The following is a 15,998-nucleotide window of genomic DNA, read 5'->3' on the forward strand; positions in this document are numbered from 1 at the left end:
ACCACATTCAACAGAACGCCATTAAAATTATTCATAAGAGCATCAATTCAACCATTGTGTAGGAAAAGGAAAGGAAAGGAAAGGAAGCAGTTGCCAGAGGCAGCAGCAGCGGCGGCAGCAGCAGCAGCTCGCAAACTGCAATGGTGGTTGAAGAACTCAAATTGTCACTAGTAGCTTTGATTGCGGTTAGAATGATAGCAATGTGCCTCGACTTCAAATTTGATAACGTCGTGGTCAGGCATAGCAGTTGTATGCGGTAATAACACGATATTTGAGCTTGTCAAGACTCAAGTCCAAAGTCTAGCCCTTTTCAATTCTTGTTTGAAATTCCTGGCAAAGTGGGGAAATTAATATGAATATGAAAGTCATCCATAATTCATATATGATCTGCGGGAGTCACCTAATCAGCCATTTTGTTTTCATTAGCTATAATAACTTTGGCATACATCCAAGCTTAATATCTAGGTCAGCATCCATAATGCAAAGCATCCCAAAAGACCTTGAGTGTCAGGATATTTCTATTGAACCAGGACACTCAGTCCAAAAAGTTGGTAGCAAATGGACCTACTGAGCGACAACACCTTCATCTGTATCAAAGCATGCCAGTGAGTCTGAGTGTGATCACGTCCGCTATCATCTGCAATGAACTATCCTAAAAAAAAAAAAAAAAAAAGATGACAGGCAAAACGCAATGTGTGAAACGAATTAGGAGAGCACAATAGCCAGCCAGTGGGCCTTCTTAACTTACACTCGCTGCCACATTCAAGGATTCTTCTTGAGTGAGCTAAAACAGTTGACTCAAAAGTCAATGCCTTTTTGCTGACCCCGGGGGGGCTTCCACTTACTGCAGTGTGTCTTAAACAGCATTTGATCCTCCAAAAGGAAAAAAAAGAAAAAATCAAGGGGAAAAACACTTCATTCAGGCCAAATTTCACAGCACATGACACACAGCTGATCAGTGGCTGCTTTTGAAAGGCACCCAAAGAAAAGGGGGCGTGAAATTGACATTTGGAAAGGAAAACACAAAGTCATCTCTGTGTCTCCTGATCTCCTCCTATCGCATTTAACTCTGAAGACGTTGCCTCAGCACCTCGTAAATTTTGACCCAAACGTCGCTCTTTGAAGTGCGCTACTTGGGAGCATTCATAGAAAGATGACGAGATGGAGGACAGCAGACAGATTGAGTGAGGGGGTGCTGTTAGCTTCCACAATAGGCTCCAGTGTGCGCCACTTAGCTTCAGGATGCGCAAATACACAACAAACACATATTGAAGGTGTTTTTTTTTAAACCACTCATAACAGATGTTAGATTTCAGTGACATCCAAACGTACACACACAGGTCAGACCCTGGGGGGCTTTTTTTTATGACTCTGGCGGACTACCTTGTGACTTTCATAGTTGTCATGTTTTTTTTTTCAGATCTAATCACTGAAGAATGCTTACATTTGAATGATGTGAACAATGAAATATGTGCAATTTGGTTCGGATTGAATTCTTGTTGGATTTGATTACAAAAAAAGGTCATTAAGATCAAAAAAACTTTTTTTTTTTCCCACCTCTCACTGGCAACAGTCCTCCATGACAAAAAGAAGTGGCCTCACCTTGCGGCTGCATCTGAAGCGTAAATCATCCGCACCCTGCCACGTTTGGCTTTGGGTGACGACACACTGTGCCCTGCCCTGCCTGGCTGCCTCCATTACAACTGTGCTCCTATGGGCCAGCGTCACTGTCAGGACTGACTCAAGTTTAGTCAAGGACATTAAGAGAGCACCTCTGGGGAGAAAACATTAGTAGAGGGAAGACAAGTGAAGAAACGGGGGGGGAGAGGCAAGGAACTCTCTCACGACTACTTTATTGCTTTATTTTTTGCCCAAATACGTACGTAACTTTTTATCTATCTGTCCAGCCATCCGTCCGACACGTCAAGTCAACTTATAAATGGCTTTAAAAAAAGTTTTTGCGTGCAAGTGCTTGACTTGCCCACCATGACTGCACCTGGCATACTGGAGTTAAAAATCTTCTTTCTCATTGTTTTGCCAAATGAAAATGACCCATCGTTCCTTTTCAAGTCATATTAAGAAAAGCAAATTGATTTTAGTTTAGAACATCCATCCATCTATCTATCTCTACTGAATCGAATTTGCGGTCACATGATGCAGAACAATTTGGCAACAAGTTTGTTATTAAAGTTCATCTTGTGTCATTCTGCTTTGGTGTACACAGTCGCTCTGTGTTTGTTTGTTTCAGCTTCTTTAGTGTGTGTCCAAGAGTCATAGCCAACATGAGACCAGAAGTTTCAAACAAACCCAAAATGTCTTAGTGGGACTCCTGGGCCACTTGGCCTTTGGCACTTTGTTTGCGTTCATATCTCGATCAACATGCCCTAAATGAATAAGCTCACCTTTCCCACTTGGAGTTTTTTTTGGGACTCCAAAAGCAAGCTCATTTAATAAGAAGCCTCCCACCCCACCCCCATTCTCGCTCTTCCCCGCCCGACGAGAGGCCAAATCTCTTCAGCATTTCCAGCCCTGTGAGCTAATTTGACAGCTCACGGGGGTGACGCTGATTCCAGTTCGCCGAGACAGGTACCCTAGGGCTAGCCAGCTGGATCGCAGTGGATGCTTACAGATTTGGCTTTAGATTCATGCTGGGTGTCATCTGTCTCTTTGGGCTGGCGAAGAATTTCTGTGTGTGTGTGTGCGCATGCATGTGTGTGTCCGCCCTGACATCATGTGCCTGAGCAGTTTGTGCCTGGCAGGCTTTGTCTGTCCAGGTTGGCCATCAAACACAGCCAGCGTGGCCCTAATGTGACGAGGCACCGCTCCAAACATGCCACAGCAGCAAGAAGTCTGCGCATGTGTATGTTTGTGCATCATGCGTGACCTCAGGGTGTATTGCCTTTAATACACACACCCCAAAAATATACAAATCTATTGGATTATTATTCTTGCTCCTTGCCTTCTTGCTCCGCCCCCCCCCCCCCCCCCCCCCACGTCCACACAAGGCGTCAAGAAATCAAGTTTTTACATGTTCTACTGCACAGGCAGCAATTATCTCCACTCCAAACAAAAGTACGTTCACGCCACTTGGATTGTGAGCACTTCAACAGGTCCGGTGTCCTCTCAAGCCTGTTGCCCTCAGTCAGAGCAAAGGCCATTTATCCGTCCCAATGCTGGGTGGGGCGGGAGAGGACAGACGGGGGTGGGTGGAGTGGGGGGACGAGCCCCCATGGGGAAAAATGACATTCCAGTTCCTGTTAATCTCCAGGATGAGCCCCAAAATGGCGCTTGACGCTGATGCTTCCCGACACGCTGAGCTCGTCCAACTCTCTGACACTCAGTCGTACATAAAGAAACGGTTCTCCCTGATCTCAAGCTGAGATTCCTTTGACAAGGTTTCATTCCCATCTTGCAGCTAAAGAGATCAAAATGTTCCCTGAAAAGTGCATATGTTGATTTTCAAGCCAGCGCTTTGACTTCCCGTCATGCCTTGGGACAGAGCAGTGACAGCGAGGAGTCACGCGACATGCACTTCCTTTTGCAAAGTAGTGAGAAAGAGGATCTGGAGGTAAAGTTGGGGGCGGGGGGGGGGGGGGGGGGGGGTCCTGGAACCAACAGTACCCACCCAAGCCCTGCTTCAACCCCCCCACCTGTTGTGAAGCATGATGCATTGAGTGGCAGTGAGCGTATTGTGAGCTGTAAAAGGCGGGCCGCTGCCCCCCCTAACCACACACCCCCGGACCTTTAGTGTCAGGACCTGAAAGCGTGTGAGAGCGAGAGGGAGCATCCAGGGCAGATGCACGAGACCAGCGTGCAGAAGTGTTAAACCACACTTGAAGCAACCACCCACCAAGTAGAATTCACCATTGAAGTTCAAGTAAAAAAGCACCACCGCTAATAAAGATTGAAAAATAAATTCACTCATAAATCCATTCATTCAAATGAACTGAGTGGGAAATAAATGGTCATCGCTTTTATTCTTGCTAGCTGAGATATACACACATTGCGTTTTGTTGTTCTCGCTTGTGTGCAGAATGTGTGCAGAGGTGTCAAATAAAAAAGCCACATTTTCTTAATAGAGCTGAAGGACGAGAAATAAAAATAAAACAGCTCTTGCACTCGCTGGCAGGATGTAGCAGCGCATTTGGAGAACATTCCTTGCAAATAATGATGCAGAGGGACATTGCTTGTTCTGTTGATGCTAACTGTTGCAATTTGACTCAATTGTTCCAGTTCTCTTTGAAAACGCACAATTCAAAGTGATACTGTTCAAAACAAAACTTGCCAATGAATTGAAAATCTTTGTTGATTCACTTTTATTTATGTTGAATAACGTGAGCCACCTTTTTGGACGTATTTAAAAACGCAACAAATTATTTGAATCCAAATTGCAAATTAGCTTTGGAAATGAATAGTCGCATTTAAAAAGCCTTTCTTTTCAATTCCCCTTTTTAATATTTTGAATTGCCCCCTCCAGATTCATGAATAAACAATGCACAGTGGTTTCCCAGTGGATGTGAGCTGGTCCTGACATTGTCTATTTATTTTGGTGCTTCTTCAACTCCCAACAGTGGGCTGCAATGAAAGCCTTGTTTGCCTTTATCCTTTGGCAATGGTCAATCGTTTAATCTTTTTAATAGACCCAAATCAAAACTAATGGTGCATGTAACAACTCTGAGTAAACAATGTGGACAGTAGGGCACTTGTGGTGCCTTAGTGATTTTTTCCTTGATTGAACGTGACAGTTGAATCCATTTTGAGATGAGCAAGGTATAAACTCTTTGGCCCAAACAATGCCTCTTGTCACTCTGTATGCTGCTGATTTTCTTTTGCCACTACTACTCTCTTAGTAGATTCATTTATGCACATATATTTACAATTTTAGCATACATCTCTAATGTAATAGCCAAGGGAGAATTTAGGACCAAATTATGGCCAAGAAGTTAAGAAAAAAATTTGCTTATTCACCACTGTAAAGTAAGTCTTTGTCTAAAAATATTGGATGGTTTTAATGGGACTATTAGTAGGCCTATCATAAAGTAAATGTCTAGAGACAATGCAAAAATCTATATATATTGACAAATTCACAGTCAAGTATGTGAATGCATGTGAATATTTAAAAAAGAAATATACAATGTAAAAAATACAAATGGAAAAATGCATTTGTTTTTTTCTCCACAGAGCAAGACTGACATCTGCTGGGCACCTTCCTTTTTACTAAAAAGGGACATTCACAACTAAATAAATAAGTAAATAGGTCTTTCCAAACGCATTATAGCTTTACTCTATGTGTAAGCGACACTAAAACTTATCTATCATGAATTGGTAAAACAAGAATGCACCCGAATGGTGCACCCCTGTTTATGTGACTTGGTTCGATCCACATTGTTGTACTCGGAAGTAGTCGTTTGTTTGTTTTGGTTAGCACAGTCAGCTGACTTTCTGTTCACATGACTGGAATTAAGCAGAAACCTTCACACAGTTTATATACGATACAAAATTGACCATACGTGACACATTCAGCACAGATTGCCTTTGTTACAATTACGCTCGTTTTCCGTCTTGCTTGTGTTTCAAGGAGTTTGAAGGTAGCATGTCGAGCTAGCTAGCTAGCTAGCTCATAGAGGATATCAAAATGAGACTTCACCCCAGGGGAGCATCTGTTTAGCAGGAAAAATGGACAAAATTATTAAAGGTGAGTGACACTGGACAGTCAAGTCGTACTTCATGCTTAATATATTATTCCTCACGGGTACAAGTTTATTTGTTAATTGTGGATATTCTATGTAGTTGTTTTCTTTGTTGCATCTGCAGATGTTGGTGATATCCAGTCTCGGCTGCTTGACCACAGGCCTGTTATTAATGCAGAGATCCGTTACTTTGTCAGAGAATTTGAGGTATAGAAGATAGAACACAAACACATATGTATGTCCTTTCCATCACGTCTCAGAATGGAATCAACCAACCTCTGCATTGTTGCTCAATCGTCCTTTTGATTTTCATGTTATTTCCCAGGAAAAACGGGCTCACCGAGAGAGCCGACTACTGGAGAGCATGAGTAAAGTGGTGCAAGAAGCAAATGAGGAAGTGCTCCCCTCAGATTTAGAAGGTGTGAAGCAGCAGCTCTCCAATATCATCGCTCGACGTAAGTATTGGCCCCCACTGTTCCGCTGGCGCAAAGACCAAAACTAGTTTGAAGAAGGAATTTCCACATGGATTCAGTTTGAATTGCAAAGATCATGTCACATTTTGATGACCACTTTTGCTTGCTTGCCACAGTGAAGGCTGCTAATCACATGGCAGAAAGAGTCCAGCAGAGGGAGCTAGAAACACACCAGGTATATAAATATGGCAAATGGCACGCACTGCTTACTTCACAACAAAGCTCATAAAACATATGTCATAAATTGTGTTTATTTTGATACCCTTTGATTATTTTGTTTTCCTTCCAGAGCGGCCAGCTGCAGGAAAACATAGAGCGTCTGAAAGATGAGTGGGCAGACTTTGTGAAAGAGCAGCAGCGACTGAAGGAAGAGGTGAGCCAAGAGCATGCCGAGGCTGTCGGACACCTCAGCACTCGCTACAGTGAGAAGAAGAAGGAGCTGGATCACTTGCTGGCAGATCTTTAGTCATTGTGTGCCACAGGGCTTGTGGTTAGAAAAGCTACAAGAATTAGCTCATGAATTCAAGTGCGATTCGTATTGTACATAAACATAGCAGCGGAAAAAGCACAATAAGGAAAATGTCGGCAATATGTCACTTTTAAACATGAAAAAAAAAAGTTTTGCCAGGTTATAAGATTCCCCTGCCTGAAAAGCAGTGATGTATCATTTTGATAAAGGAAAGCATCGTCAATATCATCAACATGCCTAGCAGGTGTGTTTAAAGCACAGGTCAAGTGTTAAACAAGTAAGTGCAAACAGAACTTTGGTTTCCAGAATAAATCACCAGCACGCCCGTGTTTGCAACATTTGACCTTTGACTTTGTCTTGAAGTAACGCCACTGTCTGCTGGAATGATCAGTAGCAGCTGCTTGGCCACATCAAAAACAATGGCACATATCCACAGTGTTTGTACTGCTGCTTTGGCCGAATAACATCATCATGTGACACATGTTGTTCATCTGCTTCCAATTTCCTTCCAATGTTTCCATGTGCACATGAAAAGGATTCTATGTGTCATTGTCAATGTCAGTCCTCTGCAAATGAAACATTCAATAAATAAAACAATCCCCCAAAACAAAATGCAATTTTACATTCTTATTGAATTATTTTGTTTGTTTACAATTTCATAAACCTAAGTGCACGATTTTGTCAATTCGCAATCTCGCCACTAGGGGGTGAAATTAGACTATTAATGTATTTAGATGATTGAAAGAGCAGTGCGTTTGACCAGGGGTGTGTACACTTTTCATACTTGCCATACTACTTGATTCTGGAAGTGGTCTTTAGCAGGTTTTTGTCACAGGAGAGAAAAAATATCTAAGGTACCTTTATTTTCTTTCCATTTGGTTCCCAGCGACTTCATGCAAAGAAAGGCCCACTTAATTTCCTCTGCTTGCATTCACCGGTGTCAAAGCAAGAGTGGAGATGGCCGGCGCCAAAGCAGAACGTGGTGGTCGCTATGTCATAAATCAGAGCGGGCACAGCACAGCAGATGTTTGCAGGAAAGGAAAAGGGCCAGCACCAATTTGCCTTGTCCATATTTAACGTGCACGAGTTGACGTGTGCACCTTCTCGTGTTAGTGACGCGGCGCAGCCGTCCAACATGGAGACGGCTCATCATGGGCTAATAAGGAGTGACAAGACGGAAACGTGGTCAGCCTCTGCCAACGAGGCGCCTTTTCATCTGCCCTTGTTTATTTTTCGGTTTGGCTGTAAAGAAAGAAAAACAGAGCCTGTGAAAAGTCACATCCAAAAGTCGGAGAGCAGGGCAGGGCTGGGCCTCTTCAAGCCTGACGTGAGAATGCTCAACACTCAGCGGGATGTTGTCAGCTTGAAAAATCTATTCCAGTACTTTATTCACGACAACCAAATATGAGTAGTCGCATCGAGTAGTTGTTGAACTTTCAGAAACATCAGCAAACCTCATCATTCTGTCAAATTAGAACCCAGCAAATAAAAATGTTCCTATGCCGTCCATCTATGTTGAGGTGAAAATAACCATTCCTTGGTCTTTACGGCTGCAATTATATAACGCTAATAAAATACCAGGGCGGTGAAATTTGAACTTGCAGAAACAAATAAAATCGGCACAAGCCCCCTAGACCGCTAAAGTTTCAAGCAAGCTGTCGCATTTCCCGTACTCTGCTTCACCTTTCACTGGGGTCCAGGGATGAGAAAAAGCAGGTCTTCGTGTTTTGCTGGAACAATGGGACTTGGGCTATTCATTCACTCCAGCTTTCCTGGCGGCTTTTGAGAATTCCCAGCCTTCTTCTTGCTATTGTGCTACAAGATGGGCCCCCGTGTTACTCAATTACGGCGTGTCCAAAATGAAAATGCCAGTGAAGAAAAGTTAATAACTCTGCACAACAACACCCGAGGGGGCCTTGATGCTTCCTAGGTGGATGCTAATGCAGGTGCCGAAATGAATTCTCAATGTTCACCCCTGCCATCACTTAACGGGAAAATTGCTGCTCTCCAAGCTGCAGTAAAACTAATTAAGGAATTGATATTTTTCCAAGGGAACTTGCCAGGCGTACTGGACAGTTTCATCTTAGCCACTGGCCTGGGTGGCATATAAAAGTCATCATTGCCAAGAAATGGACCGCAAATGAAATGTCCCACCTTTTATTTTTGCCCAACCTCACTTTCAAGAAACGGTGTCAAACTCAAGGCCCGGGGACCAGATACGGCCCACCAAGACAAATTGTGCATCAAATTTGTGTGGCATTGCAAATTGTCTTCACTTTTTCAAAAATAGAGATATCACCTAACCATTTATCTTTTTAAACTATTTGAACAGTTTTTGTCACGAATGGAATGGAGCAGGGCGAGCGACCAAGTGCAGCTTGGACCAGGGTTTATTGGAGAACACAAACTAACACACTCGGCAAACTGACGTGACCTAACAAAACCATAACATGACTGACTAACCGAAACAGACTCGAAAACGACAGGAACCAAAAAGACATGAAGACAACAACCTGACAACATCAGGAACCCAGAAAGACAACAATGATCCGATGGGGTGCGAAGGCGGGGCAAACTGGACTTATATACACCACAGGTAACAAGAAACAGGTAAGAAGAATCAAACTAATTATGGGCACACAGGAGGGGAGGGGAGGGGCGAGCACACTGACAGAAACCGTGACAACAGACACACAGTGGAACGGCTGGCCTGAGGACCAGTCAGTCTCTGATTTCCAAACTCATCATGGCCCTCCGAGGACTCCAAAAATGAGTTTGACACCCCTGCTCCAAATGCTAGGTAGCAGGTTCCCAGCACCGCCAAGTCAAAGTCATTAGACGGCTTAATGGCTTGTGTGGACACACCTTGGCTCGCTGTGTGACTGCTTCTGCACATGCTCCGTCCGAGGTGCAGACTGCACTCAGTCACCCGCACGCTCACAGTAGGACTTCCTTTTCTTGGTCACTTGCTTTAGAATAGAGACATAAACTCACTTTCATGAAACATGCACACACACACACAAAATTAGACAGAAGCATTGTGTCCTTCACTTGAGCCAATGTCATTTGGGGAGCTCAGAAACTTGTGTTTTGTAATTGGGCCACTCGTGGACTGCAACGTGGGCCAGACCTGAACGAAACCTGGGCGGGCACCTTTTCGCATTTTCCATGAGAGTGAGCAGAAGCACCGATGGGCTGGTGACAGCATCGTATAAACAAACATTGACTCAAGTAATTCATGCAGGAATACTTTCTTTCTTTCTTTCTTTCTTTCTTTGGGTATAGACATTTTTTTGTTGAGATCCTGACAACAAAATACAAGCTGACTCTAAATCCGATTCATCCTCAGAACGATTTACTGAAAACATGAAGTGTGACTTTGTTGGATAAGTCAGCAGCAAGTGAACATGCGTCTGTCTGTCTGTCTCTGTTTCCCCTACTTCATTCCTGTCCTAGTTTGGCAGGTATATCCTGATGACTTCCCCAGCAGGAAGTGGGCGGGCCTTTTAAAATGAGAAATATAGTGGCGCACATTCAGGTGACATGTTTTTATGTCTGGTTACATTCTTTTTTTCTTGTTGTTGTTGTTTCTGTGTATTTAGACCACCCAAGTTCAGCAGATTTACAATTGTTGCCAACTTTATTTAGATGTACAATTGCAGCCAACTTGATTACAATCACAAATAAGGGCAATGAGTGTCTTCTCAGTTTCAAGAACCTTGATGACTTGCAGAGTTGTGCTTTTGGTGGCAATTCCAATCCCGTCCCTGTCACCCTGTCAAACCACGTAGCTTTATTTGTCTTTGTGGATCTGGAGCATCGGCACCAATTACGGTCAACCCGTTTGACTCCACATCCACTCTGACCAACTTTGAAGACATCCTTTCCTTTCCTTTCCTTCTCTGTCTTCTGCTTTTCTTTTCTTTCCACTCCAAAATCCCATTCACACCCACGCTGGCACTTTGTGTCATTCTATCTCACACCTTCCACCTCCTCCACATTTTCTTTCTTTCTTCTCCCCTCGCCTTACTTCCTTTCACCCACTCGGTCCTATGGGGAAAAAAAAATAAGATGGAATGCGTTGCAGTTTTGAGTGCAATGATGTGGGAGAAGGCTTTCCTTTCCCATTGCTAGCACAGGTGTCTACTGCTCTAGTGACTCATCTGAAAAGGACATTGGTTCCCCTCTGTTGGTCATATCATCATATCCTGTGTCCCGGATATGATATTGTCATGTGGACCTAATGGAAAATCATCTGGCAAGTCATGGGAGGAGGATGCTGAGAGCTTTATTGGAAAGTCCAGAGTCATTCCCCGCTGTTTTTACACAAACCCAATGGACACTGTGCCTTTCTCACGCTTTGGAGAAATTCATCAATCATGGTTATCTCTTTATTCCTTCCTCGTACCAAGATATCATCAAGACATTTTGCAACTCATATACTGCGTAAGAAAGTGCTGCCTTGCCGCAGCCGTTCGAGAGGGAGATACAATCATGCCATCACGTACGTATCACAAGTCTTGTTGGTTTTCCCAGTGAGTGACTTTCTCACAGTTGGCCTGCCACCTGCCAGTTCATACAAAATGTCTACTGACTGCACACAATCTGGAAAATAATCATCTAGCCCCCATTCATCTTATTAAAGTATGGCGGCAGCAGCAGGCCTGGCAAGGTGCCCTCCCATCAACAATGTGTAACCAAGAGACACCCACAAGTATGTGGCCTCCACTTAATGACACGTTGAGATGTGTGCTCATGGGATCTCCATGGAAACAAAAGAGTCCAGCTGCAAGAAGCCCACCTCTGAGCTTAGTTGGCTATCACTTTTCACCATCAATTAACAGGAATGTGTTTGACTTCAGAAAGGATTGCAAAATGAGAAAGTGGCAGGACGTGGGAGACGTGAGCCCGTGTCAATTCCAGTCCAAGATGCAGGAACTCAAATAAACGTGAGCTTATGCTTCACATCTGCACAGTTGACTCAATCAGGGCACAAATCAGTCATAACACTCCAGATAAATGTGTACTTTAATCACAAGCACTCCGAATGAATGTTGAGCAAAACGTTGATATTTTTGCGAAGGTTTTGGATGGTTGCTCACATTCCTTGTGGCGTAACGTGATCCATCCAGTGACTTGTAACCAGACAAGCAGGAAAAGCAGCGCAAACGCCTCCAGGTTTGCACGGATTGCGTGGATGGAGAACCTTGAGAGGCGCGCGGGCGCGCGGGCGGGCGGGCGCATCCACATCTGCATCCCTTTAATCGGATTTCGAAAGCGCAGCGTGAACGCGCTTTCTCCATTGCAGCCGGCGAAGCCGCAGCGATCGGGCACACACTCATCATGGCATCCGCAATGAATTGCACTCCGTTGATCCTATTTGTTATTTCTTTCTTCTTGTTATCTTCTGTATTTTGCAATGAAAACGATACAGCCGATCCAGCAGTGGAGCACGCCAAGCACACGTACACGGTGGAAATGTTCAACGAGGCAGTTCCAACCGCAGCGCACTTTGTCATGTTTTACGCCCCATGGTAAGTTTCACGATCTCGCTTCTTATTCGAACTTTATTTCACACGACGCGTTGCGAAAGCTATGCACTGACATTTAGCAAGCTAGTTAGCATAGGCGCTAGTTGTCACTTGGCTTTTGTTGCTCACTTTGAGCTTGAGCTTAGTTTGTGCACATTTAGCACGGTTTGAGGTGAAATAACGTAAGGCTTTTAAGCTCGTTGACTTTGCCAGAAACCATTGCATTGCTTCTTTTGAGTCAATAGCTGAAGAGTTGTTGTTTTTTGGGTACGTAAATGACGTAGCTCAATGTTGTGAGTCGGGATGCTCACTGAGCTGACGTGGCACAAGCAGACGACCTATTTGTTTCCATAACTCCTTCATATCTGCAAGGCTCATATTATATTGAAAAAAAAATCATATTCCAATAATTGAGGAATATAAAAGAAAATATAAGTAAAAAAATGAAAACTTTGAATGAAATAAAGTTTGGAATTCCACTTTGTTTGTTTTTTTGATGTGTAAACCCACAGCACAGCAGTAATAACCGTAATATATGTCTGTCCGTTTTGTTTATGTGCAGGTGTGCCCATTGTAAGAGGCTGCAGCCGACGTGGAATGAATTGGCAGATAAGTACAACAACATGGATGACCCTCCGGCCTACGTCGTCAAAGTAGACTGCGTCCAGGACACCAAGTTTTGCTCCAAAGACCACAACATAAGAGGCTATCCCTCGTACGTATTGCTCTCCATATCATGTTGAATTCACATGGACTTCTTGGAATTTACTTCCATAAATAACCTTCATTTTGACATACCTTTCATCTTATTGATTGCTTTCCCTGCATTTTAAGTCTCAAATGTTTACATCTAGCATGTTTGGGTTCTTGCTAGACTGGTGTTGTACAAGCCCGAACAGAAACCTATCAAGTACCAAGGACCCAGAACGCTCGAGCTTCTGGAGGAGTGGATGTTGAATACGCTCGAGATGGACCCTGCCGTAAGTGATGGCGCATCACGTCAACTAGTTGTGTTCAAATGTCATGGATCTCGCTTGCCTCTTCTCCTGCTTCCTCCAGGAGGTAGAAGCTGCACAGGGCCAACCTGGAGTTCCTCCAGAGCCCAAAGACGGCATGTACGAACTTGCCACCTCCAACTTTAAGGATCATGTTTCGAAAGGTGATGACAACTTTTCTGTCAGCAGGTGAAATGAATTGCAAAACCTGCTAGTCAGGTTCCAACCAGTCAAAGCGGTCGGTCGGTTCATCTGGATGCATTCCTCCTTGCCTTAATTGACTGAACTGACGTTTTATTGCACAAGTCTATCCGCCTCCATGAAGTCTCTACTGTTTGGGTTCTCAAGCGAAAATAAATGACCCCAGAGAGCAGGATATGACATCGGCATTTTTAAGCCTGTGTTTATTGCTCCTCCCTTCACATGTTGGCAACAGAGGCATTCAAGTGTGTCAATCAAGCAGCTAGAACCTCAATATAGAAAAGAATTGTTTGTCCCTCCATGATAGTCACGCGACAGTTAGTTTGAGTTGCCTGATGATCGGTTCTTTTTCTTGTTTTTCCTTTTAGGTTTTCATTTCGTCAAGTTCTACGCTCCATGGTGTGGCCACTGCAAAGCCTTGGCTCCTATCTGGGAACAGATGGCCTCCACCTTTGAGCATTCTGATGAGGTCAAAATCGGAAAGGTGGGCCATTACCCGAGAAAAGCATTTGAGTTCTTTCGTTTGTGGGAGTTGTAATGCAAATGTTCTTGGGCTGTTCTTCAGCTGGACTGCACACAACACCATGAAACGTGCATAGCCTTCAAAGTGCGGGGATATCCCACGCTGCTCTTCTTCAAGGGAGGTGGTGACAAGGTATCTTTCCAACTCACCACAACTCAGCTTTTTGGAATTTGAAGGTTATGGCTGACGTGTGCTTCCCACTGCAGATTGAGATAACACCTTTCAAGGGAAAGAGAGACTACGACACCCTCAAAAGCTTTGTGGACGAGACGGTGATCGCCGCAAAGGCCAAACTCGAAGAAGCTGATGAAGACGAGGGGGAGCCTGGGAATGATGAAAAACAAGGAGACGGAGAGGAGACAAAAGAGGTCAAAGAAGAGGTCAAGGAGGAGGTAGAAGTCAAGGAGGAGCCTAAAGAGGTAGAAGTCAAGGAAGAAGTGGCCGAGGAGGAGGAGAAGGTGAGTCTGAGGAGCATCTTGATGGGAAGAAAATGTTTCAACTGTAAATTGAGTGCAAAATTGGCTTTTGCTCCAATATCACATACATTAGGCACAGGCCAATATGTCATTTCTATTTGCAGTCCAACGTCCTCAACCTGACAGAAGACAACTTTGACGAGACCATCGCCAAAGGATTCACTTTTGTCAAATTCTTTGCTCCATGGTAGGATTTCTCATGCTCAATTTTCAGATAAAGAAGGGTACATGTTCCGTTTAATCCGACCGACGTCGGTCCTGTCCTGTCCTGTGCAGGTGCGGCCACTGTAAACATCTGGCTCCAGTGTGGGAGGATCTTTCCACTCAGGACTTTCCTGCTCAGACCAACGTGAAGATCGCCAAGGTGGACTGCACGGTGGAGCGCACGCTCTGCAACAAGTACTCTGTAAGTATGGATGTGTCAGCAAGTGTCCCATTTTGAAGACCTGCTCATACTCCTCCTCAGCTATAAACTCTTCATTTGCTGTCATGAGGTCTGCTAAGTGCAATGGCTATCTGGCTTTGTTTGCCTTTCATAACGGAGCGCTTCATCTTTAGCGAGGAAGCGTTTTGATTTCCCCTTTGTTGCCGTGGCCCCTCCTCAGGTGCAAGGTTACCCCACCTTGATCATGTTCAGCGCCGGGATGCAGGGCGCCGAGTATAGTGGCCCGCGGGACCTGGAAAAGCTGCACGACTTTGTGAAGAAGCAGGTGAGGGATGAGCTGTGAGTGTCGGCGGCCATCCCAGCAGCAACCTGTGTCCAAACCTTCCTGTCCTTTTCCTGCGTTGACAGAACAATTCTGGGTGGTCGGGTACACGAATGTATTTCTCATTCTTTTGGTCTTTGAAGCCACTTTTTTGGAGGGTTTTTTGTTTTGTTTTCTACTTATGTATTCAAGTGCAAGCCATTATTTGATGTTGAGTGTTACCTCTGAGCCACACCAGTGCTTTTGTGACTTCACTCTCAGGGACAAAGCTCAGTGAGCTGGGGAGCTCCTCACAGGAGTCTGACATCAAGACGTAGATACTAATCAGGTCCTCCATAAGACCCATATTTTTTTTTTTTTTAGTTTCTGCTCCTTCTGTTGAACCTGAACGCTACTTTATGGACCTGCTTAGCACGGCGAACCACTAATGGTGTGGTTTTAAAATAGCCTTATTGTTTTTATACTTGTCAAAGGAAGTGTTTTCTGTGGCCCAGTGGGGTCAAAGCACTGAATTAGTTCCTAAAAAGTCAGCGAGGCGTTGAATACTCCATCCATAAGTCAAAGCATTCTTTGAGCTCCACATGCTGAAACAGTTTGTGAATGGGATGTGGTGCACATGTTGCTCCTTGACACCACTTCATGTGACAATGTAAAAGCAGGTAACACACACACATAAAGCAGATTTTGCCAGTAAATCTTGATGGAAAGCACATGGTCTGAAGGAACTCCCTTTTGGGTGTGTTATGCACTCATGGCTTGTGCACTGCCCATGGCAAGTTGTAACATAAAATTTCATAATAAAAGAAATGTCAAAGTAAGTACTTGTTTCTCGGTGTATCTCTCGTAAGGTGTCCTTTATTTATTTTTTTTAACTTTTAAAAAAAAAGAAAAGTGCAATAAATAAACGGAATGTACAACTATTTACACAACAGT

The 15,998-nt window shown here is 44.0% G+C and overlaps 2 protein-coding genes and 1 long non-coding RNA gene across 3 annotated transcripts; 2 read left to right on the plus strand and 1 right to left on the minus strand.

The window, feature by feature from the left end:
* The first annotated feature begins 5,386 nt into the window (after positions 1-5,386).
* On the plus strand, positions 5,387-7,244 carry bloc1s5 (biogenesis of lysosomal organelles complex-1, subunit 5, muted). Its single transcript, XM_085939763.1, has 5 exons — positions 5,387-5,695; positions 5,815-5,897; positions 6,016-6,145; positions 6,280-6,338; positions 6,453-7,244. Exons 1-5 carry the CDS (start codon positions 5,677-5,679, stop codon positions 6,627-6,629), a joined length of 468 nt encoding a protein of 155 aa, XP_085795889.1. The 5' UTR covers positions 5,387-5,676; the 3' UTR covers positions 6,630-7,244.
* LOC147041891 (uncharacterized) lies at positions 6,224-9,181 on the minus strand. Its single transcript, XR_015069212.1, has 4 exons — positions 9,146-9,181; positions 8,316-8,447; positions 7,491-7,874; positions 6,224-7,198 (listed from the first exon to the last, which is right to left on the minus strand). It is a non-coding gene; the product is annotated as an uncharacterized LOC147041891 (long non-coding RNA).
* Positions 9,182-11,893: 2,712 nt separating this feature from the next.
* txndc5 (thioredoxin domain containing 5) lies at positions 11,894-15,883 on the plus strand. The gene is made up of 10 exons (XM_085938530.1): positions 11,894-12,166; positions 12,726-12,878; positions 13,038-13,143; positions 13,223-13,322; positions 13,728-13,843; positions 13,925-14,014; positions 14,089-14,340; positions 14,463-14,545; positions 14,635-14,764; positions 14,964-15,883. The coding sequence occupies exons 1-10, from the start codon at positions 11,976-11,978 to the stop codon at positions 15,084-15,086; spliced, it is 1,344 nt and encodes a 447-aa protein (XP_085794656.1). The 5' UTR covers positions 11,894-11,975; the 3' UTR covers positions 15,087-15,883.
* The last annotated feature ends 115 nt before the right edge of the window (positions 15,884-15,998 follow it).

The sequence above is a fragment of the Syngnathus leptorhynchus genome, chromosome 19, assembly GCF_054491065.1.
Source record: "Syngnathus leptorhynchus isolate UIUO chromosome 19, UIUO_Slep, whole genome shotgun sequence".
Classification (NCBI taxonomy): Eukaryota; Metazoa; Chordata; class Actinopteri; order Syngnathiformes; family Syngnathidae; genus Syngnathus; species Syngnathus leptorhynchus.

What these genes read in the sequence shown, in the direction of transcription:
- bloc1s5 (XM_085939763.1), top strand. An exon ending in ACTTTGTCAGAGAATTTGAG is followed by an intron (nt 5,898 to 6,015) that starts GTATAGAAGATA and finishes GTTATTTCCCAG; the next exon opens with GAAAAACGGGCTCACCGAGA. An exon ending in GGGAGCTAGAAACACACCAG is followed by an intron (nt 6,339 to 6,452) that starts GTATATAAATAT and finishes TTTTCCTTCCAG; the next exon opens with AGCGGCCAGCTGCAGGAAAA.
- txndc5 (XM_085938530.1), top strand. Translation starts at nt 11,976, where the DNA reads ATGGCATCCGCAATGAATTGCACTCCGTTGATCCTATTTGTTATTTCT. An exon ending in GTCATGTTTTACGCCCCATG is followed by an intron (nt 12,167 to 12,725) that starts GTAAGTTTCACG and finishes GTTTATGTGCAG; the next exon opens with GTGTGCCCATTGTAAGAGGC. An exon ending in TGGCCGAGGAGGAGGAGAAG is followed by an intron (nt 14,341 to 14,462) that starts GTGAGTCTGAGG and finishes TTCTATTTGCAG; the next exon opens with TCCAACGTCCTCAACCTGAC.